Source organism: Phyllostomus discolor, chromosome 7 (assembly GCF_004126475.2).
Source record: "Phyllostomus discolor isolate MPI-MPIP mPhyDis1 chromosome 7, mPhyDis1.pri.v3, whole genome shotgun sequence".
In the NCBI taxonomy this organism is placed as follows: domain Eukaryota; kingdom Metazoa; phylum Chordata; class Mammalia; order Chiroptera; family Phyllostomidae; genus Phyllostomus; species Phyllostomus discolor.
This window is the reverse complement of record NC_040909.2, coordinates 42,569,484-42,595,073: the sequence shown is the minus strand read 5'-3', so window position 1 is coordinate 42,595,073 and position 25,590 is coordinate 42,569,484. Positions and strand designations below refer to the sequence as shown.

The 25,590-nt window shown below is 38.9% G+C and overlaps 1 protein-coding gene across 2 annotated transcripts in view; it reads right to left on the bottom strand.

Moving 5' to 3' along the window:
- Positions 1-25,590, bottom strand: part of RAD18 (RAD18 E3 ubiquitin protein ligase) — a 113,680-nt gene that overhangs the window by 28,516 nt on the left and 59,574 nt on the right. For both annotated transcript variants that reach the window (XM_036030858.1, XM_028518897.2), the window contains exons 10-11: positions 21,143-21,280; positions 16,053-16,227 (exon numbers count right to left, since the gene is read on the bottom strand). In XM_036030858.1, coding sequence (XP_035886751.1) covers positions 16,053-16,227; positions 21,143-21,280 — 313 coding nt within the window. The remainder of the gene's footprint in view (positions 1-16,052; positions 16,228-21,142; positions 21,281-25,590) is intronic.

Below are 25,590 nucleotides of genomic sequence, written 5' to 3'. Positions count from 1 at the left end.
ACTAAAGACTCAAAACCTCTCGCTGTAAAATCCCATGGGTGTTGCAAAGGCAGGAGAAACTCCCAGTCTCACAGGAGAGTTCATTGGAAAGGAGGGCTAAAGCAGACTGGGCAAGCAGCACTGCTCCCTCTCTGACCACTCCACCACAGGCAGTGCCAAAATGCAGCAAAGAGGTTTGCCTCGCCCAGGTGAATACCTAAGGCTCTGCTCCTTACAACATACCAGGGACAAAGAAATGCACTGAGACAAAGAAATATGGCCCAAATGAAAGAACAGAGCAAAACTTCAGAAAAAAGAGTTAAGCAACAGGGAGAGAGACAACCTATCTGATGCAGAGTTCAAAACACACACAGGAATCAACCAATGAATGCATAAATAAGCAGAACAACAAACCTCTCGATCTCTCTCTCTCTCTCTCTCTCTCTCCACCCCCACCCACTAAAATCAATAAATAAAAACTTAAAAAATAAGATAAAGTAAAAAGGGAAAACACAGTTTATAAAATTCAACCATAGGCAATTATGACATGATATTACCATGTCATGCCAATCAAACTCTCAACACTAGTCATTGTACCCGAACCTTGGGTGATGATCAGACACGGCTACAAGCCATGACATGAAGATATGATTTGGAAAGTAAGGACCCTGGACGGAACTTTCAAATTCTATAAGTACTTCAGATACACAAGTAATAACCCACTATGGAATTCTAAAACTTTCCTGATAAAGAAAATTGAAGGGCTCAAAGTAATTGTACAAAGGATCTTTACATCATGGCAGTCCATGAACTCTGTAAAACCAAAAATATTTGCCACCTAGGATTGACTCAGAATGTTGAAAAATGACGAATTATAAAACAACAACCAAAAGCTATTATAAAGATCATATTAACCAACAGAAAGCATAAAAAAACTCCAAAGTTGCCAACATGAACTGCCTGAGAGTAAAAGAAAACCTTGTTATTTAACAGCAAATATTCTTTGGCAATAATACTGAAGAAAAGATAAAACTATTTGTACTTTCACACTGTTCTTAGAGGATCACTATTCAAATTACTTTTGAAAGTCTACATTCACTAATAAAAACATGCTGACTGAAGAGGATGAGGAATGCTGATGTAAAAGCTGTGTCACAACCTCTGAAGTGAAATCATTCCATAAAGTAAAAAATATGAATCTTGACTTACGGCCAAGATGGAGGCATAGGTAGTTGCACTGTGCCTCCTCGGCAACCAAAACTAAGGACAACAAAAATTTACAAACAAAAAACAACCAGAACAGAGAGAAATGAACTGAACGGAAGTCTGACTACCATATATCCAGACCGGTAAGGAGGGGTGGAGTTGGAGGCCTACAGAAAGGGGTTGAGGGGTCCCAGCAGGAAAAAGCGGTGGCTGGCAGATGCGGGCACGCAGGGGGCAGACAGCAGTTGGCGGACCCTAGAAGCGCAGGGGCAGCTGACAGACCGGTGGCAGACCCTGGGCGTGGGAGGCAACAAGCAAACCCAGTGAGGCACACAAGGCAGCTGGCTGTCCGCAGCCACACATTCGCATGCTGACAAACTAAGCGAAAACAGGCAGCGCCACAGACCGTGCAACCCAGGGACCCAGCGCCGGGAAACAAAGCCTAAAGGCACTGATTGAAAACACCTGTGGGAGTTGAGGCCAGGAGATTCTCTCAGCCTCACAGGAGACTCCTTGGGGAAACCCACAGAGTCCGAGAAAGTACTCAAGCCCACCTGCCCGGGAGCCAGCACCAGAAGGGCCCAATCTGCTTGTGGGACGCAGCAAAGGAGACTGAAGTCCTAGAGAGAGCGGAACAGGAGCCATTGTTCCCTCTCAGACCCCGCCCCCACACACAGCGTCACAACCCAGCGACTCTGGTACGCCGCCCTGGTGAACACCTAAGGCTCTGCCCCTCATATGTAACAGGCGCAATCAGACCAAAGGAAAAAAAATAAAATAAAATAAAAATGATGGCTCAAACAGAGTTAAAAGCCCCAGAGCCAGTTTTTTTAAGTGACTAAGAGATAGCCAACCTATCAGATGCACAGTTCAAAGCACTGGTGATCAGGATGCTCACAGAATTGGTTGACTTTGGTCATAAATTAGATAAACAAATGCAGGTTATGATAAGAGAAATGAAGGAAAATGCACAGGGAACCAATAGTGATGGAAAGAAAACTGGGTTCCAAATCAATGGAAAAGACCAGAAGGAGGAAAGGAACAACCAAACAGAAAAGAATGAAGAAACAAGAATTCAAAAAAATGAGGAGAGGCTTAGGGACCTCCAGGACATCTTTAAACGTTCCAACATCTGAATTATAGGGGTACCAGAAGAAGAGGAAAAACAAGTGGAAAAGTTATTTGAACAAATAATAAAGGAGAACTTCCCAAATCTGGCAAAGAAAATAGACTTCCAGGAAGTCCAGGAAGCTCAGAGAGTCCCAAAGAGGTTGGACCCAGGAGGAACACGCCAAGGCACATCATCATTACATTACCCAAGGTAAAAATGAAGGAGAGAATTCTAGAAGCAGCAAGAGATAAGGGGACAGTTACCTACAAAGGAGTTCCCATCACACTGTCAGCTGATTTCTCAGAAGAGACCTTGCAGGCAAGAAGGGCCTGGAAAGAAGTATTCCAAGTCATGAAAGGCATGGACCTACATACAAGATTACTCTATCCAGCAAAGCTTTCATTTAGAATGGAAAGGCAGATAAAGTGCTTCTCAGATAAGGTCAAGTTCAAGGAGTTCATCATCACCAAGCCCTTAAAGGGACTTTTAAGGGACTTATCTTATGTTAAAGGGACATCTAAGAAAATGAAGATAAAAAATATGAACAGTAAAAAAAAGACATCAAACTCACAGTTAGTAACAACCATACCTAAAACAAAAGCAAACTAAGCAAACAACTAGAACAGGAACAGAACCACAGAAATGGAGATCACATGGAGGGTTAGCAACAGGGAAGTGGGAGGAGGAGAGAGGGGGAAAAGATATAGAGAATAAGTAGCACAGACAATAGGTAGAAAATAGACAGGGGGAGGGCAAGAATTGTATGGGAAATGTAGAAGCTAAAGAACATGACACATGGACATGAACTGAAGGGGAGGAATGTGGGTGGGAGGGGGTGGGCAGGGTGGAGGGGAGTGAAGGGGGAAAATGGGACAACTGTAATAGCATAATCAATAAAATATACTTTTAAAAAAGAAAAAAATGTCCTTTAATCAAAAAAAAGTAAAAATATTAGCACAAAAAAGCAATACTGATTTAAAAAATAAGACAACAGGGAGGAAAACAATTCTCTCATGCTGCATTTATTAAATTTTAATATATATAAAATGCATTTTATAGAATGCATTAAAACAGGGTTTATTAATCTATGTAACTAAATGTAACATCTAATACTAAATAAAAGAATATTTAATAACTAAATTTACTACAACCCATAAATAGTGTCCAATTTGCTACATAAGATAATAGCATTTTGATGACTTTGGTTTTCCAATATTCAACACATTCTTTAAATATTTTCACACCAATGTCCCTCTTTATTATAATATTGTAATATGCTTTCTTTAAATAAACTTATTTTAGAATAAAAAAATGCAGAAAAATAGCAAAGATAGTAGAGAGAGTTCCCAATGCCCCACACCTATTTACTTACATTGTTAACATCCCACATCCGACTAATGCCTGATACATTAATTACAACCAGTGAAGCAACAGTAATATACTATTATTAACTAAACATCACACTTTATTTGCATTTATTCAGTCTTCATGCTTTACCTAGTGTCCTTTTTCTGTCCCAGGATCCCATCCAGGATACATTACATTTAGTCGTCACATTTCCTTAGGCCCCTCTAGACTGTGAGAGTTTCTCAGACACTGCTTGTTTGACGACCTTGACGGTTTCTACAAGTGCTAGTCAGGCATTTTGTAGAGTGGCCCTCAGTGGAGTCCAACGTTCTCTCACAACTGGACTACCGTCACTGCGTTCGGGGGAGGAGGACCACAGAGGTGAAGTGTGACTCCCATCACCACGCATCAAGAAAGCACGCTGTCAACACAGCATTGCTGTGGCCGTTATCTCCTGGTTGAGGCAGTGGTTGTCAGGTTTTTGTTTTCTCTTCTCCTTCCTTTCCATTTCCCACTCCTCTCTCTGTCTCTCTTTCTTTTTCTAGCACTTCTTGCTTCCTGCCCCAGGCATGGAATCAGCCATTTCTCCAAGAAGCACTGGTTCCTTATACTGGAGAATGCCGTCAGAAACCAAGGTCAGCACACTAGGTGTGCTTGGTGCCACTGTGGTGCCCTTGCTGCTTGGCCCTGGCAGCTCACAGAGGGAGGAAACACATGTATGTAAACTGGCTAACTTATCATCTGCACAAATCTATCAGTATTTCTGTATCCACCTCAATCTATAATAAGCTAAACATCAGTTCATATGAAGGTCTCCAGTTCTAATCTAGTAACACACAAAGTTTTTGCCTTACTTTGTCTGCAATCTCCCACTCCAGCAGCGAGAAACTGATTCTCATTTGCCTGACAGGGCACATAATGAACATCACAGAAAAAAATCATGCTAAGCTACAGCTGTATAGGAACAGAGAAAAGTCATCTGAAATAAGTCCATGAGAAATTTCAGCAAATACATATAAGGAATATTTAAGGTCCATACATCAGTACAAACCAAACAGTACAGATAAGTATGCTTCAAAATACCCCTTTCTAATTCTTAAGCATAAAGAAGCAATTCTGTGTAAAAAAAAAATGTTTTAAAATAATTATCATTAGATGTGCCAAATAGAAGGCTGGCTTCCCCCCTCCCTCCAAATGATGGCCAAGGAGGGTTAAAAGTCACAGCATACTGGAAACTATTAATAAGGTACTTCTTTAAGGACTTTCTAAAAAAAAGACCAGCAGGTTCTTTCTACCACCCACAGCAGAGTATCTCCAGAAGTGGGAGATATGTCTACGTACACCACAAGGCCCACTAACAGTGCTCTAATCTCTGTTAAGGAGACACGAAGCAGGGTAATAAAAATATGTAACTGACAATCAAAGAACTATGGGTAGTTCTGTGCTTGTGATTTTCTGCCTAAGGCCAAGATACTATTCTTTGGTAAGTTGATAAACTTCAGTTTGATGAGGAATTATTTCTCACTTTGGTTTATTATCACAAAAGATGAAAAAGTAAACTGTTTCTCACCAAAAAGCACATTTTCTTTCATCAGTTTGTAGAACCATTTTTGTCTTAGAGCTTTCTGGATACTCTGTCCCCTTCTCCCCTGCCCCCACCCCCAACATCTGCTTGTCTGCCACTTCTTCAACAACCCCAGGCATCCTCACCTTTTCTCTTCCTGCAAGCAACAGGCCAGCCCGCTTGGCCAGCAGGCAGGTGCACAAAGGGGCAAAGAGTTCTGGAACGCCCACATACATTCCTATGTTCTCTTTGGGCAAGAGAGACAGGCAAAAGCCTACAGCGCTCCATTTGTGTTAATAAGGCATATGGAAAACCAAACCATTGTCCTGTCTTCAGGACTCCAACTGTCTTCAGTTGGAATCGCTGCCTTGGCAGATCCCTTTGGTGCCCTATCCCTATGCCCTTGCTCTTGGCACCTCAGTGTATCAGGCTTGACTTCCAACTGCAGTGCCTTTGTCTGAGGTGTCCTCTCGCTGCTCGGGTCTGCTCTGTTGCCAGCATGGAAGGCTGGAAGCAGCAGAGAGCAGCCCCCAACCAAATGGCTGGTCCCTTTGCCTCATGACCCTTGGGTGGAATAATTCAGGTGAGTGTTTTAAACCAGCTTCCAATTCCCAGGTGAATTAAACTCCAGTTGCTTAAAGTAATGTCTGGTTTGAAAACATGCTCCTGTAAATGCTGTCTTCTCTTTCCTGCCTCACTTCCCCACTCCCTGAAGTGGTTCCTTCACCTTCTAAATTAACCACTTCCACTCAAATTTTTGACTTGGGGTCTTACCTTGGGGGTCTAAGGAAACCAATCCATTTTTGGTTTCCAATGGAAACCAAATCCAAAGAACTGCAATTTCTACTCTTTCAAAAATGTTAAGAGCAAGCCGGCTTGGCCACAGCATCACTATCAGTCAGGAGAATGACCTTGGGCCCTGAGGTTCAAAACAGAACCAGACCGGGGCTCCAACCCTTATATCGCTGCATCCCATGCAACTTATTTCACTGCTTTGACCTTTCATTTCCACCTTTCTAAAATGGGTTTGCCTGTGGACTGACCAACATAACACTCTTAGCACTTCAGCGGCATTTGTAGAAAATGCACACCACACTGCCTGCAATAATAAGACTTTACCATCCACTGTTTCATCAATATAACTTTACCAATCCAGCAGACTCTTATCCAGAAAGATAACAGTTAAGTCAAAAACTTCCTAACAGATCCATCGGATTTTCAGGAGAAGGCATCAGAGGGCACACCCACAAGACTCTGAACCAACCCCTCATCTCAAAACCCCTACCTCACAGTATCCACTGATTCTGAACCATGAGGCTTACCCAATCCTAACCAAGACCAGCACTGAAAGACTGGTCTGAAACCAAACTTCAGAATCTCAATACACATCTCAACTTTGCTCTTTTGGCTCTAAGAGGCTACTCTGACGATAAAGGTAGTGTTTCCCCATCTTCTCAGTAAGCTATACATTCAGCTTGGATTTACCAACAGGCTGACAGTACCAGTACCTCAATATTCCTTAGGTGAATATAACCATGGCACCTTTTCCCTTAAGATTTCCCCATCATTCTTCAATTTTCTCAGAATTTCAGAAAGGCTGGAATTTACTTAAATTTCCCAACAAATGATAATCATGATTTCTTCACATTTTTGTCTTGTGCTCTCTTGCTCTTAAGAATTCTGGAGAGAGAGCACATCCAAAACTACTAAAAGTGAAGAAAAAGTTGTACCAAAACATATTAAACTCATGGCCAATGGTTAATTGGTCTTTCTGTCCAGGTGCCTTGTACTCTGTGCCTGTGCTTATATTGGACTTCCTACACAAAGTTGCTTGCTACAAACTCAGCAGGCCAGAAACTGTGAAAAGTTAAAATGTATTCGTTCACACCTTATCTGACTCAGGTTCCTTTATGACCAACCCTTGGCATCGACGAGAAGGTTCGTGGTTACCAAAGAGTGAAATTGTCTGGTCTCTGTGAGCGCTGAAATCGCAGTCCCCACTGCACGAGCCCATGCGCTCTCACACCACAGAGGGACAACCATGCTGGGCTGGGCCTGGACTGACTGAAATAAATAAAAACCATATTCACCATGTCATGCACACCTCTGGCTACCACTTTTTTGGGTCAATAAATCATAAATATAAATCTTTCCTTTATAAAATCCCCTAGTATATACAAACTCCTTTGATTATGAACAAGCACTCTTTTCAAAATTTTTAAAATTTGAATAATGTCAAATCTACAAAAAAAATGACTCGTTATCATTCCCCCAGATTTTCCAATTATTCATATCTTGTCACATTTGTATTATCACTCTGTACATATGTGAGTGTGTGCACACACATACAGAGAGCATATGTTCACAAACATTACATTTCTAACCCGAGGGTGAGTTGCAGCCATTGCGCCCCATTAGCCCTGCAGTGTGCATGTAAGAATGGGTAGACTCATTCACATGGCCACGATAAAATTATCAAAATGAGGAAATTGAATATTGATATATTATCTACTCTATAGAGCTTATTCAAGTTTTTCCAGTAATGCCAAAAAAAAAAAAACAATGTCTCTTTTTAACTTGTTTTGCCTAGAACTAAAAAGAACAAGTATTTTCTTAAAAAAGTAATGATGTAAAGGTTCTTCCAAGGAAAAGCATGACTACTATTCATCTCTGCATGAAGATAAAGCTTCCCCTCTGGGGTCATAATCAAAAGCATCTTTTCTTGTAATTCAGCACACAATGAAAATGCAATTTTTTCTCCTTGCCAAAACTTGGGGAACAAAAGCTCTCTCTTCTTGATTAAGAAGAACAATAAGTTAATTTACAGAAATTTGGATAAGTCTCTCAAACTCCTGGAAATCATCTAGCAAGAAATGGTATAAAAATCTAAAATTCCTATCAATTTGTTTATCCTTTGTCTTCAGGCTGACAAGAGAGAATCCACATGAAATTAGTAATTCAAATTCTGAAAGAAGTACTTACTTAAAAGTTCAGAATCAAGTTAGCATCAAAACAACTTCATCCTAATAATTATTTAAATTGGATGTACCGACTATTGAATCTTAAAATAAGATTACTCTTAGTTGTCAGTCTGCCACATTATGTAGACTTGATTACTGCCTTAACACAAAAAAGCCAACATCTTTATTCAATAATAGTAAGATCTATTTTCTGTATTACTGCATGACTGCAAAAATAAAAAAAAAAGAAACCTCACAATATATCTGTACTCCCATTAGACCTAAAACAGCATAACATTTCTCAGAAAAAGACATAAAAATTATAAACATTATGACCCCTCTGTTTAAAAAATGTTCATTTATCTATCTATCTACTTACCTACCTATTTATCCTTTTGTCGCTAGAAGAATGTACATATGCAAGTGTTAACTGCAGTTACTTCTGGCTGATAAAATTATGAAATTTTACTTTTTTGTTTACCTAAATTTTCTATTTTCCCCAATAAGCATGCATAACATCTAAATTTAAAAGTAACAATTTAAAATTTTCTTTTGAAAATTTAGGGTTTTACAATGAAACTGACAAAACTATCATTAAAAAAACTTTTAGAAAAATTTTATAAAAAACAAAAAGGATAAACATAGACATACTTTAATATACAAGGAATAAATGTAATTTTAGAAGGTCGATTCATGGTCTGCGATGGACAAATGGTAAAAGAACACAGATAATTTACCAACTATTACACTTGTCAAAAACAACAGGATTATAGAATTTTAGAGTTGGAAAAGATCTCAACAAAGCCACTAAGTGTAGTGCCCCATCTGTCTTCCATTGCACGCCTAAATATTATGGAAAATAAGTTGGACCAGATAAATAAAGACAACTTATCGCTGATTCTACTACAAGCATTTGGTTGTGAAGAGTCCCTTTTCACTTTGAATTCTCTTTCTGATTTCTATGTTAATTACCCTAATCAAGTGGGTATCTCTGTTAACTGTTTAGTTTTAGAGCACAGGTGGCAAACACAATGCCCAAGGGCCAAATCCAGCCCTCCACCTTGTTTTATCTGGCTCGGCACCTCATTTCTACCCAGGCACCTCGTTTCTACCCAGTGGCAGCACTGAGCTCTCCCTTAACTGTTAAGAGTATTTACATTTATACAGTCCTAAAACTACATTTGGCCCTTTGAAGGCAACCTCGAGGCTGATGTGCCCCCGCCACGCCGCCGACAATGAGTTTGACACCCTGTTTCAGAGTCACTAAATAACACTGGCACTGACCAATGGGTTGCTATACTTTGTGACAGGTGTCTGCCAGGTGAGCACCAACCAGTATTATAACCTGCTTCTTGAAAAATTTTTTCCCCACCACTCCCTCCCACCCCAGCCATCCTACTTTTTCAATTTTTAACAAGGGGATGTGTAGGAGACCGTTCTGCGTGGTGTGGGCCCAGCTCCCACTTGGAGACGCACAGGACCCAAGCCCACAGATAGGTTCTCCCGTGGGGAATCAAGCCTGCAATGTGCCTAGGCCACTTTGAGACTTGCTTTTTGCTAAAAACTCCCTCACCCTAAATTGAGGCAGCAAATGTTTACTATAATTTCCTAAAATCCACACTAAACCTTCCAAGGACAAGTGTAACCAGTTCAACTACTTTTCCCTTTTCATTTGCAAATATCCCTCTTCTGTGATATGATTATCGACATTGGCTCCTTTGTTTTCTGTAAAAGGTAACCACCTAAATCGAACCTGTGCATGGTAAATGAGGACCATCATGTAATGTGCCAAGAAACCCAATAAAGGCCGGTCACAGCAAGGGCCAAGGCTTTTGCTCCCCTTGAGAGAAAAGCTGTCCCTTTGCCTCCATCGGACTCGGTAGTCCATGTGAATGTCTCATTTCATCCATAATGACGTGGACACTGTGGGCCGATGCCTGTATCAGGGATGAAATTATGTTTGAAGTGAATCAGGGACCTTATTCATATTCAGATATTGCATTTCAAAAATCTAAAACAACAATATTGGCAAAATGAACCAATATTTTATGTCACTAACAGAAAAAATTGAGGTCAATGTAATGATGATGTAATACTTCTTTTTTATTACAAATTTTTAATTTTACATTAGTGTGCTGCAAGTTTTTTTACACATACTTAGACATAGGTTTTCAGCTTATATCACTGTTGTACATATATAGAGAACAACTAAAATAAATTGGCTAAAGTATTCCTAAAACATCTTTATATTCAGAGCCCAGCTCTCCATCATGTTTTGAGTCAGTATCTATAATGTCTGAGTTTTCTTTTCTTTTTTGCTTTCATCTTTTTATTGACAGTATAGCCAGAGCTACAGAAAGGATTTACCGTACAATGTCTGAGTTTTCCCTCACAAAGTCTGCACCACTTAAGAGCACTGGCACTCAACCACTGTCTCCAGAAATTTCATCTAAGGTAATGGCACATCTGGAAACTGAACTCATAATTTTTTATTTCTTTCCTCAGTCGCACTGCATGTGACTGGAATACAAGCAGCTCTTGTTCAAAGACAGTGTCTGACAAACTGATGTGTGACACCCTAACAACAGTCCTTTGCAACAGGTGAATCGGTCATGCTGCTATCACTTTGAAATTCCTCCCATCTATTCCATTTCTCCTGCCTTCAGTCGATCATGTAACAAACAGGCAATCCTGTGCACACAGCTTGTTAGCAAAATGTAATGTATCTTCAGATACTTGGGGGTATCTTCTTTATAAAAACATTTGATTGTTTTGCAAGAAATAAAGAATTGTGGCCACAATGATGAATACTACCTTGATAACATCAAACTTAGGTCCTACTGCACTTTTTCTTTACAATGTGACTTGTTCGTACATAGTAATGTCTGTGTTTCATTATTTTCTTGAAGATGCTTTAAATAACAAACTAATGTAATGTATCAGGCTAAGAATACCTGTAATTCAGAGGAAGTGATGGCAGTCTGGAAAGCCAGGACACTCACACACAGGCAAGTACATCATGACAACCTGGCTAGTGACTAGTAACCAGACGACACACTGATTACAGTTGTGATTAGAGTTGTCTTACTGATTATAAGACATATCACCATGTCAAACATTAAAGTGTAGAACAAAAAATGTACATATTAGAATCAAAAACTCATTTATCTCATAAAGGACTTATAATAAGCCTTTGCAGGAGAATTTTAAATTTTCAATTCATAAGGTCTGTGATGAATAATAATAAAAATGACAAAGCTAGTCAAATAACTATAATACAAGTTAGGATCTGATTTAGATAAACTGCTTTGGAATTCAGAGAGGAAGGTGAAATTAGTTCCCGCTTAGCAGGAAGAATAAGAGAAGACAGAGACCAAAGGAAGGGCTGAGGGAAAGGGGCCAACCAGAAGCAAACCTAAGGAATGGTTATGATTGATAGAGCCATGTCTGGGAGGAGATGGATGACTCATTCTTAAGAATCAATATGTTTTTATCTCATTATTGACAAGAAAGAAGAGTCATTAGAAATGTCTTAAGAATTATGTCTTTCTCTTAACAATTAACAGGAATGAAGAGGTAAAAATTTTCAAGAAACCTTAGGCTGAAAAGATAGACCTGGAGACAGAGCAGATTAGCTGGACTTGGTGAACCAGGATGGGAGACAAGGGTCCACTGAAAGTGAGGAAACAGACATATGCAAGGGGTTTGGAATAGGTGCCATGGGAAACATAATAAGGAGTAAGTCAGAAGACTTCACCGCAATAGTAAGCATCCAGCTGCATCCAAATTAAATGAACTTTGAATGGAACTCATCAAACCAGGCTCGCAACTTTCTCTACCAAAGTTCAGAACAGAAGTAGGAAAAAAGATAAATTTTGGGATTTACTCTGAAAATTAGAATGAGGGAATTGAGGGCTGTAAAAGCATTTCTGAAATGTCCAGCCATTGAATCCCAAATTTTGCAGCATTACTAAGAAAATTTAATTGATTTGATCATTATAAAAATAGATTAATAGTCATACTTATCAAAGACTCTCACACCTATTACCTCTTTTCATCTTCCCAATAGATCTGAGATATTTTTATATGGAAAAAGACTTCAAAAGACTGAATCTCAGACAGCCCAGTAATTCCTGACCCAGTCATTCAACACTAAATCTACTACTTTTCCTGCTACACCATCTCTGCTTCCTGCTGCATAATTACCCCTTCACAGCTTGAATCAGTCGCCAAGTGGTCTGTCCTGGTACCAAACCTAATGCTAGTGAAGGCTCACTTCAATCCCACTTTCCCTTCAGCCAGTTTCAAGGTCTTATATTAGGAAGAGACTCAACTTTTTAAACTTAAATATCTTAAACCAACAACATGACAGGAAAATGAAAAGGGGAATATAAAAAAGAGTACTAATAAAATAATAATTTAAAAGATTAACACTCAATCTTTACAATGTGTCTAAAACTTATTCATAATTGAGATGAGTAGCAGATACTGCACTTGCTTAAGGCAAGCCAGGCAAACCCTTTGATGTGGTCTCTACAGCTAAGTTCCCAAAGTGCACAAGCAAATTCAGTGACTTTTTTCTCTGTTAAAACTGCAATTAGAAACACCCCAAATGTCCATCAACTAATAAATTAATACATAAAATATATATCCATACAGTGGAATGATATTCCATGATAAAAAGGGATACAGTCCTGAAATATGACACAGCATGGATGAACCTTGAAAACATTATGCTAAGTCAAAGAAGTCAGTCATGAAAGACCACGTATTATGTGATTCCATTCATAAGTAATGTCCAGAGTAGACAAACTTAACTCTGCAACTGATAGACTGCTTAATTCCATTCATTTAGCTCTTTTTCTGGAGTTTTGATCTATTTGTTCATTTGGCCCATGTTTCTTTGTCTCCTCATTTTGGCAACCTACCAGTGTTTGTTTCTATTAGGTAGAGCTGCAATGACTCCCTGTCTTGGTAGCGTGGCCTAATGTACTGGCTGTCATGGAGGGTCCAGTCTCCCCTCTCACCCAAGCTGGGTACTCAAGGTGTACCCTTTGTGTGGGCTGAGTACACCCTCTTCTTATAGTTGAGCTTTGGTTGCTGTTGGCAGGTCAACGGGAGGGATTTACCCAGGCCAGTCAGCTCCAAGAACTGTGACCCTTTAACCACCAACCTCCACTGTCAGTGGAGGATCAGCTGTGCAGAGGCAGGGTGGTGGTGCTCCGACATGGTATGTAGTTGTCCACTAGGTGTGCAGGCTCTGGGGTTTCCTGGGTGGTGTAGGCCAAGGTCAGCCCCCACCTGTGTTTTGCTCGGGGCCACCCTGCCTAGCTGTAGAGCATCTGAGATGGCTGCTCCTTGTGCTGGCTTGGAGATTTCCTGAAGCCGAGCTTTGAATCTAATCTGGCTGCCACTGGGGCTCACTGAAGCCAGCTGTTGCCTGTTTGATAGGATTTAGGAGCCAAGACCAGCCATTCTTATGGAAAAGCAGCTTGCAAGGACCCATAAGTTGGGTGGGACAGAGCCTCTAGGGATCTCCAAAGCAGGTCAAACAGTGTTAGCCAGGTTGATGGGGTCTCAGATATGGCAGCAGCTTCCTTATTCTGTGGGGGGAGGGTTTAGCAGAGGAGTAACGGCCTCTGCTCACCTTGATGCCAGACACTTCAGTTTCTACCTGTAAACTACTGGTGCTTTCAAGTTGCTACCCCGGGACTGGAGCTCAGAGGGAGTGAGTCTGAGTGTTTGAGTCTGTGTATGGGTTCTTGAAGAAGAACTGCTTGGAGCTCCAGCAGTTTCTTCCACCAACTCAATCCCCACTGGTTTTTGCAGCCAGAAATTGTGAAGACTTATCTTCCTGGCACTGGATCGTAGGCTGGGGGGACCTGGTGTAGGGCTGGGACTCTCACTCCTGAAATATCCCTCCCAAATTTTTATCAGTGTGGGTGTGGAACCAGCCCATTCCATGTCTGTGCCCCTCCAACCAGCCTAGACGGATATGGTTTCTTTAATTCCATAGTTCAGACTTCCATTCAATTTGATTTCATAGTTGTCAGACTTTCATTCAGCTCGATTTCTAACATTCCTGAGTGATGGTTTTTCTATGTTTTAGTTGTAATTTTGATGTGGTTGTGCGAAGAGACGAGCCATGTCTTCCCATGCTGCCATCTTGACCAGAAGTCCAGAACAGGCAAACTTAAGTAGACTAGTGGTTGCCAAGGGCTGGCAGAGTTGGGAGAAAATGAGGAGCGAATGCTAACAGGTATGACATTTCTTTTGGGGCACATTTCATTGTGCCCCAAAAGGAAATGTGATGAATATGTTCTAAATTTGTGGTGATAGCTGCACAAGTCTGTCAACCTATTAAAAACCACTGAATTGTATACTTAAATGACTGAATTATATGGTATGTAAATTATATCTCATAAAGCTGTTACTCTGCGATTAGTAGGTCATCTGGCCATGGGTTATGGGTATATAAATATACATATGCATAACTAAGAAAAAATGTGACAAAATGTAAAAGCTTATATTAACATTTAAAAAAATGGTTTAATAATCCTCTTCAGTGATGTCAATAAGCCCTTCTGAGGCCAAGATCTCCTACAAACTCATCCTATTTCCCACAGATAAATATACTAACTGCCATGTGTTTCCCCTTTCACTTTCTTCCATTCCCACTCCAAGTTCATAAAAATGTCCCATTTTATGTCCCAAGCATTCTGAAACATTTAAGCATCCTGTGAATATGGTTAAAAACTCTTACTCTCCTGACCTCCGGTATCCCTCCATTGTTACCTTATATTCCTATAAGACTTGCATTTAAAGATGAATACGACCCACTGGACAGGCAAGAACAGTCCCATCTAGAAAAGCTGTGCAGCATCACCCTCCTAGAGAAAACTGAAGCTACCACATGTTTCTCCCTTACTCAACTTGAGATATGTTTTTGATCTTGAAAAAGTTAGGAGTGAGGTGAGATTTCCCCTTCCTAATACTAGATTCTGCATAATTGGAACTGTTTATCAGGACTCCTAAAAAAAATCAGTCTTTGGTTATGCTTTTCTTATAAAAAATTTCTTCTTAACTTGATGATTCAAATTAGACATAATCTATCAATCTAGAGCACTACACTTTAACAATTTTTAAATATTAAAAAATTAAAAATTTTTAAATATCAAAGGTCATGAAGAGAGAGTTTTACCACAGCATTAGGTATACAAGAACAGTAAGGAAAATGTAGATATCCGAAAAAAGTTGAAGAGTCTGGTCAATTACAGTAGAGAGAAACAAGAGAACACTGCATCCATTAAAAGTTATAGAGATGATGTAGAAACATGGGTAGTATATATCATATAAAGTGAAATGCCAGAACATAAAACAGTGTGTGTGTGTATGATGATGATTTAACACTGTGTCCTCATTTAAAAATTGTTTTAATATCTTCTAAAAAAATCAGCTGGAAAATGACTTACCTCCAAATCTCTCTTTTTAAAAATTTCCCCATTGCTTCTATTTGTTTGATTAAATTCTTCTTGTTTTACTCTCCCTATGCACTGTCTTTCTGGTTATCACTGTTTTCTAGTACAGTTATCTTTGTCTCCTTCACTCATTGTCTTGACAAAAATTTCACTATCATACTCTTCCAACTCCAGAAAAAATGCCTATATAAGGGCCACAAGGTAGAAAACAAAACCACCCTAGGACTGCATGCTCTCCCACACCCTGCCCTGCTATCACTGTGAATGCTACAGAGCAGTAAAAGGAGCCTGAAATGGAAGACTGAGGAACTGCATCAGCTCCAAAGTTGTTCTCTGATTATTTGTGCCTCTCTTAGCATGCCCAGGAAAGAGACATTTCAAATAATCAACTACTGCAAGTTTCTTACCTATTGCATGAATCTGATTCTGATGAAGACAGATGGTCTTCCTGAATGTCCGTACAACTGGAACAATCATCAGGTGTATCGGGCTCTAAGGTCCCTGGGGAGTCCAGTTTTGACTGAGAGAAGTGGTTTATTACCAAGGGCATCTCTGAGAATTTCCTTTTATTATCTTCCTGTTCTAAATTGAAAAGAAGAAGAAAAATAAGGAAACATTTAAAAGTACCTTAAAACCTACTACTTCTGCATATTTATTATTTCCACAATATTTAATATTCCTATTTGTATTAGTAAAATATGTTTATCTAACATTGATTCCAAAACTCTAGTGACAGCCAGAAAATCAGAATCAACACTGTAATGGTGTCATCTAATTACATTGTCCATTCCATGTGTTTCCAGATTAATTAACTGAAAAACAAAATCTCCTCTGAATCAGGAGTAGGGAGAACCTTGTAATTCTAATGTGGCTTCTATAGTATTTACAGTATTACTAAAGAATTCCTATATATTCAGACCAGAAAACACTGATAAACATAAGAAACATATTAAAAAAGGATTAAAGATTCAATTAGTAAAACAATTACAATGTTTGTCACTGACTACTATATGGTAATGTATCTACCTAGAAATTTTTCTAAGTCTGTTACAATGAATCTAATATTCACTATTGAAAAGAAAAACTAACCAGACATATCCAACAGTTTTGTCTGACACAATACATGTCACATTTCTATGTATCCTGTGTCATATTCTCAATTTCTGAAGTCTCTAACTGCAGATAAAGACACAAAGTTTACAAGAAGGTGACATGCAGGTATGACCAAATAGCTGCAGATGTGAGTGCAGATAATAAAATCCATGAAGGATCCCTCAGTGCTCAGGACTCTCCCTCACAACCTGTTTCAGAGCTCAGCTGGGATCTCCACTGTGCTGTCTTTCAGATTCGGGAACTGAGTAAGTACTACACTTACTCAGGCCACGAGTGCTAATAGTATAGAACCCTTATTCACGAGTTTCACAGAGAAGCAGAGCTTTCACACATCAGTCATCCATGTGCTTACAGAGGCAAGTGGCCTTTAACGAAGGACACTAAAAAAAAAACTGTCAAGGTTTTGTTAAAAAGAAAGTTTATGGAAAAAGAATAGGGCAAATTCTTTTAAAAAATCTTTTCAAGTTCCATATAGTCAGAATTTTTCCAGAAATAATGATACAAGCGTTTGTTATACTGGAGAACAGCATACATCACAAGAGTACAATTTCTAAAACTAAGCTCCTGACATCTGGCTTTCAGTCAGCCTAATCATTTCCAGAACCAAACTGTACCCTCTAGTGTGCATCTGGGAGACAAGAAAAGAAGCTAACTAGGACAACCACCCAGGAGCTCCTCTGGTAAAGTCACCCAGAACCATGTTAAGAGGAACCAGTCATCCAGCAAACTCAACAAACCCGGGTATCTTAACACTCAACTGGCCAGGGGGCTGCAACCACACTGGCAAGCCAGAGAACAGAATCCTGCTCACCTTAAATATGTTTTTTATTTTTGCACCTGATTTACTATCTTCTCTTACTTCCTCCTCTCTTTAGTAAGCTTGTATCAGATATATTCTCTTCTGGGAACAAGTATCATACAACAATGTGTAGGTGCCGAAAGCCAGTAATCCTCCACATCCATCCACAGGTTTCAGCAGAGGTCTTTAAACAGAGCCCCAAATATGAGGCTCTGACATCAAACTTTCCCAAAGACACGCAACAAAATAAATGAAGGTTTTACTTGACAGAACACACCTTTTTAACTTATACTCAATGAGTTAGCTTTTAACTTATTGGCACTTTAATGAGCAAGTTTATTCTAAAGAGCAAAATTTAACACAGTTCATACATTTGTATGATGTCGTACAAAGCCCAACCTTTCAGTCAGTCTGTGACTGTCTAATCTGTCTTCCTCTCTCGCACCCCCCACCTCTCCCAAACATGGGCATTCACGCACAGCAATTCACCAGCAGCACACTCATCTGTGAACCCCAGAGAGAGCAATATCTATGTGCATATACACATGCAGGTAATAAATTATAACCCCTGAGTACAAGCAATCTCAACCAATAAACAAAAATGTTCTCCGAATCTAAGATAGTAGGCCAGATTTTCTCCGGAGCTAAACCATTTTCTAAGACTATCTTTAACAACTGCATGAACAAATCCAAGTTGTTCACAAAGACCATGGGGTATATGAGGTCTGTCCAGAAAAAGTGAAGCCATTGTTCATATAATGAGAATGGTTTGCACCACATCAACATAACCTGGCAGCCAAGGAGAGTGGGCTGGTATGTGCATGCGTGAACAATGATAAACTTCATTGTACTGGTCAGTGAGGGAGGTAGATACCATTGAGTGAGCATGTGTGATTAATGATGACTTCACTGAATTAGTCAGTAGGGGCACAGACACTATTGAGTGAGCATGTGTACTATGTGGCTGTCACACTCAAAATGACTGAGCAAGTAGAACAAGGAATCTGCATCAAATTTTGTGTGGAGCTTGAACACTCCTCCATAGAAACTATTCGGATGAGTCAGAAGGTCACAGCTATAGGCGGCTGGTGACTGGCAACTTCATCACAACAACATGCCTACTCATGCATCACGTCTCATGAAGAGTTTTTTAGCAAAACATCAAATCACCCGGGTGACTCAACAACCCCCTAGAGCCCAGATTTGGCACCCTGTAACTTTTGGCTTTTCCCAAAACTAAAATCTGGACAGACTTCATATACTCAGGCAGCAAACTACTAAATGACACCAGAATATAAGACAATATAAGGAATACGATAGCACCTAAAAGAGTAAAATACTTGGGAATGAATCTAACCAAGTAGGTAAAAGACACTTGTATGCTGAAAAATACAAGTTGAAAGAAATTAAAGAAGAGATAAATAAATGAAAGATTATCTTACATTCATGAATGGAAGACTTCACATTGTTAAAATGTCAAAACTGACCAATGCAATCTATAGATTCAATGCAATCCCTTTGGCACTTTCTGCAGAAATAGAAAACCCACCCCAAAATTCACATAGAATCAATCTCAAGGAACCCAGATAGCCAAAATAATCTTGAAAAGGAAGAATAAAACAGGAGGACTTCAAAATATCAACTTCAAATTTAGTACAAAGCTACAATAATTAAAACAGTATACTACTGGCATGACAGACATACAACCAATATAATAAAACAGAGAGCACAGAATAAGCCCTCACATATATGATCAATTAACTTTTAACAAGGTTGTGAAGAGCATTCATTGGGGAAAGCACAGTCTTTTAACAAATGGTGTTCAGAAAAATGGATTATCTGCATCCAAAAGAATGAAGACGGACCCTTCCCTTACACTATATATAAAAATTAACTCAAAATGGATCATAATCTAAATGTAAGAGCTAAAACTATAAAATTCTTAGAAAAAAAACAAAGGAAATTTTCATGGCATTGATTTGGCAACAACTTCGTGGATATAACAACAAAAATACAGGCAACAGAAGGAAGAAGTTGATAAATTGGATTTCATCACAATCAAACACCTATGTGCATCAAAAGATACTAACAAGAAAGCAAAAAGACTACCCCAAAAATGTTTACATTTGCAAATCACATATAATAAGGCATTAGTATCCAGGATGTATAAAAAATTCCTAACTCAATCAGAAAAAGAACCAAACAACTCAATTAAAAAATACACAAAGGACTTTAACAGACATTCTCCAAAGACAAACAAAAGGGCAGATAACCATATAAAAAAGATGCTCAACATCACTAGGCTTTAGGAAAATACAAGTCAAATCAAAATGAGATACTACTTCATACCGACCACCATGGCTATGTAAAACATCAAATGTTGGTGAAGACAGACAGAATCTGAAATTCCCAAACATCGCTGGTGGGAATGGAAAATGGTTTAATCACTGTGGAAAACAGTGTGGCAATCTTTCAAAAGGTAAACAGAATTAGCATATGAACCAGAAATTCCCCTCCGGTGGAATTCCACTCTCTAGGTATAGAGCCAAGAGAATGGAAAACAGAGACTTGAAGAGGTATTTAAAAACCAATGTTTATAGCAGCATTACTCACAAATGCCAAAAGGTGAAAATAACCCATTCCAGATGAATGGATAAACAAAATGTGCCATATACATACAACAGAGTATTAGTTATCCATAGAAAGTAATGAAATTTTGATAGATGCCACAACTTGAGTACCCTGAAACCAGTATGCTTAATGAAATAAGCTAACACAGAAGAACAAGTATTATATGGTTGCACCTATATGAGATACCTAGAATAACAAATTCATAAACAAAAGTATAATTACCAGGGGTTGAAGGGAGAGGAGGGAGGAAAGGAGTTATTGTTTAATGGGTACAGAGTTTTCACTGGAGATGAAGAAAAAGTTTTGGGTATAGGTAATGGTGATGGTTATATTGTGAATGTATTTAATGCCACTCAACTGTGTATTTATAAAAGGTTAAAATAATAAATCTTATGTACATTTTACCACAATAAAAAAAATAATAGGAAATTTTCTTGTGCACTTTCCTCCATTATGATTCTGTTTTATTTACTGTCCCAAAGTCCTGGCAATATAAATATACTATTAATCTAAAATTAAAATGGGTTGAAATTAAGAAATATGCTATGTATTGGCATACCAAGTGTGTTAGCTTTAGATTTTCTTAGCAGAACATTCCCTCCAAAATAAATACCAGTGACCTGTAACAAAAATAATTTATTCTCTTTGCAAGATCCGTAGCAATAATTCCCACACCTAGAAAACATCTTCAAGTTTAAAGAACTAAGAAATGTCTGATTCATTATTAACCAAAAGGAAGACAGATGTTAGAAACTGTGTCTTAGGACATCCTCCCAGTCTTTTTCCCCAGAGTTATGAACGCAGTTCACTTTCAACAACTGCTATACATCTAAATATACTTCTTCCCATTTCAAATATCTACTGAGTCCAAAGTAAATTGCTTTGGTTTAATTTTTTATATTAAAATAAATTAGTGAAATTCAACATCATTTGTTTTTAATTAAAGTCTCTTACCCATGCATACAGAGAATAGTGTTTCTGTAGATTCATCTTCTTTTTTGGTTACTTTTTTTTTTGACATTTCAATAGTTTTCTTATATCCTTTTTTGGCCTGATCCACCAGAAGCTGAAATTCATTCTGATGTTTTTTACCTGAAATTGAAAAGATCTTCTCAGTAAAGCAAGGACTAGAGAAGTTAAAGTCTATAACCAACAAACAGTATCAAGAAGTGTACAAGCTTGCTCAAGAATAGCACCCTTGGGAATCACATGCATTAAATTAAGAAGCTGGCAAGCACAAGAGTACAAGGGGCTGGGAGATGGTAGAAGCCTTGTCATCTTCTCCCCTCCTCAGATACAAACATGGAAATGTGGCATTCCAGTTTGCAGCTATAGGTTTCTCCCCACCCCCATTCTCTAGAAAGTCTTTTTGCTAGAGCATGAAATACACTGCTTTCCCAAATATATCCAAAAGACACCATTTTAATTTCTAAGACATAAAAGAGTATTAAGATGAAGAATATTAATTAAATATAACAGCAAAAACCTCTAGGAAAGTTGGGTTATAAAAACAAAGAATATCCATTTCAAGTCTCTTTTTTCCCTTCAAACTTCTTGCCAGTTTCCAATCAGAACCCCTTTAACCATCTAAGACATCTCCACCACCAATCCCCCTCACACCTCTGAAATAATTTAAGCCTAACCTCAGGTCACTATTAGTAGTGTTCATGAATTTACTCAGTAAAGAGTGGCCAGTCATTGTTAAAGCATGACTTGAGGACATTCATTTGTGATTTCGAACCAGGGTTCAAATAGCTGAGGTTGCACTTGACTTATCTAGCACCCTTAACCACTGAAGCCACGGTTCACAACGTCATAAATCCTGCAAAAATGCATATTAGAAAGAATCATAATGCAAATAGTTAAAACAAAGTTTTGAGACTATTTTCAGACAGTAACCCCTATTTTCCCCTGTAGCACAATACTAAGAATAACTGGGTATGGGGGAAATTTTGTGCTTCAAGTGAAAACTATGCATTTGCTAGAGCTACCCTTCCAGAAGTCCAGTCATTCATCGTCTTTGAGCTGTGCTTCAGCTCTGTAAATCGTAGATAACTGACGGCAATGGAAAATTCTTGTCCAGACATGCAAAATCCTGGCTGGTAAAAGCTCAACTGACTTGCCTCCTCCATTGTGGAAGAAGCTAGGTTCATCTCCATTTGCACATTCATTTTAATATTCCTGATCAATAAGTGTGACTGTTCTTTGGACACTAGGGAAAGACTGCTCCTAATTGCAATAAATTTATGTGTCTAGTACATGTATGAAAACTCCTAATGAAGCTATCGTGTTGGGTTGTAAGTGTCTGGTAAATTTGAAATAATATACTGGTTAAAATTTCAGCAAAAGAAATATAAGCAGGCCATAAAGATTACCGGAAAGTCAGCTCTTCAGAAAAGGTAAGATCCTAAGATTACAATCTAGGGGATTTCTTTCAAGTCCTGTTTAACTCTATGCATTCAAGGATAATTACTTTGTACTTCTGCTCCGCAAATAAAAAAAAATAAATGGGCTCACACAATGGTATTTTCTGTTAGGCAAACAGGATAGCACAGCATTTTGGGGTCTCCAGAATTAGTTAGACCAGATCTATGGATTGTAAAAAATTACACAAGGAACTTGTTACAGTAATCTCATTAGTAGTTAGAAAGGCTTAATGCCTTTATCTTCTAAAGTAATAAAATCCCAGAATTAAAGGAATTTTCTTTTTAAAATCTAATTACTCCTATGCCTAGGCTGAAAACCAAAAAGTAAATAGCAGCCACTGCTTTGGCCCAAGAAGTCCCATAATCTCTGCTCAAAAAAAAACAATGTATCTTATATCATAAGATATATAAATATTGAGTCACTAGGCTGTACATCTGAAGCTAATATAACATTATATGTCAACTATAATTAAAAAAGAACAATGCCAAGATATTGTGACTAATAAGCCTGTTCACACTCATCTCTTCCCCTTATTTCAGGAGTTCTGCCATTTGGCAAGCAGAACTCCTTGAGAATTTAAGGAGTTCTTGAGAATTTAGAAATTCTTGAGAATTTAAAAATCTCAGTTCTGCTGATTAGATGCCCTGAATTTACCTCTTAAAAGTTTTAAGTGGTTCAGATAGTTGTGAGAACCATTGAATAAGTCCACATTCAACCAACTCATATTCTTCAAGATTTTTTTTAAATTCTCATCTGAGGACATTATTTTCATTGCTTTTTAAAGAGAGGTGCTGATAGCGGGAGAGCCTGCATCTCTGGGATCAGAGAGATACAGGAACTCTCTTGTATTTCCCCCCTCAATTTTGCTATGAACCTGAAAATATTCTAAAAAGTGAAGTCTATTTTTTTAAATCTTTTCATTAGAAAAAAATTGCACAACCATTAGTCTAAAAGCCCAAAGGCCAAAACCAACCCTAAAGCCTATTTTTATATGGCTCTCTAGCTAAGAATGGTTATTATATTTAAAAAATTTTCCTGAAAATCTTTACCCAAGGACATTTTTATTGATTTCAGGGACAGGAAGGGAGAGAGGAAATGAAGAGAAAGGGATAAGGGGAGGGAGAGGGGGAAGAGAGAGGGAGAAATGGGAGGGAGAAGTGGAAGGGAGAGGGGTAGGACAAAGGGGAGAAGGGGAGGAGGAAGGGAGTGAGGGAAGGGGGCCGGGGGAGGGAGAGGAGCAGAGGGGAGAGGGAGAGGGCATCAATGTGAGAAACATCAGATAGGTTGCCTGGGTTTCCTCCCACAGGCGTAGGTGCCCAACCAGAGATCAAACCCACATCCTAGGCATGTGCCCTGACCAGGAATCAAACCCACAACTTATAGGGCCACACTCCAACTAACTGAGCAACCCAGCTGGGGAAGTTTTTATATTCTTATAAACATTTATTAATAAACAAGAACATTTTACAAAAACCCCAAAGCCTAAAATATTTACCATCTAGCCCTAAGGTAGATTAGCCCAGCTACTAAAGCAATTAATACCTTTATGAGGATTCTGCCTGACATCCCTATATATTATGTGGTTTTTCCTACTAAGGCTTGTAGTGGATTCAAGCTGTTCCTGGTCCTGTTCACACAGGGCCAGGAGAATTTCTGGAGCTAATCCTTTCAAGTAGTCTTTCCCTAGTCTCAGGCACTTTCCTCTAAATCATGTGTAGATAGAGGTACTCTTTTCTTTGGTTAGCTATCCCACAAATTCTAGAAACCCTGGCCTTCCACAACTTTCATTTCTGTTTTACCTTACTCAGTGACACCACCAGATCATTCTGGGGTCCCCCCATCCAGTGCCTGAAAACGGCCCACAGGCAGTAAGCTATGGGCCTGGAGAGCTTACCACTTGGTTTTCTCTCTGTCAGGAATCACCGTCCTGTGCTTTTCCCCATTATCTAAAACAACCACAGTTTCATACATTTTATCTGGTTTTCTAGTTTATTAATGAAGGAACATAAATACATTCTCTGTTATGCCATCTGGGCTAGGAGTAGAAATTTCCTCTTATTTTGATTATTTTTGTTCTGAGAAATGGTTATTTCCTATCAAAATAAGGTTATGTTAATCACATAATGAATTTGTTTTTAAATGAGGAAATAAATAATTTTGAAATTTCTTGGTCTTAATATTCCTTTGACCCATGAGTTATTTGGAAGTATGTTGCTCAGTTTCCAAATACCTGGCAATTTTGTTATTGATTTCTAATTTAATTCTATTGTGGTCATGTTACAGTAGGCAGTTAGTTAGCAGATATTTACAAAAAGGAACAGAGCAAACCAAGCATCTAATTAAGCCAGATTAACTAGAAAAGGACAGTTCCACTGTCATTCCAGTAAGACACCCCAGGGAATAACGGGCACCATTCCTTCAGATTAATGAGGGGAGAAAGAAAATGGTGATGGGAAATTCCTTTCACTGAGTGCATGCTCAGGAGAAGCCAAAATTACGTCTATAAGGGGTTAGGGGACCAGCCTGGGAAAATCTGGGGGAAAGATCAGATGGATATGTTAAGGGCATGAAATCCTGGAAGAGCCAGGAAAGGGACTGGATGGGGGAAGACACACCACAGCCCTGGGAAAAGCCGGGAAAGAGATTAGAGATTGAATAGTTTGAAAGAAAGCCTGCCCTTTTCTGAACCCAAGGAAATATACAAAAGCTAGACAAAGAATCCAGCACACACCCTCCTTGGAGCTGCCCATGCCCTTCTCCGGGGCTTGTGCCTTTGTCTTCTTTTGTCCTAAACTCTAAGGGTCCCCACAAGACTTGTAACCAGGGGAGCAGTGAGCAGTAGCAGAGGACTCTCCTTTTACTTCTATCCACAAGCTACTACTATACAGCCTGCCTGCTCTCTACCTTTCTGAGGGCATACAATCTAGTTTCACTCTACTAAATCATGCCAATATGGCTTAAAATCCTCTGACATG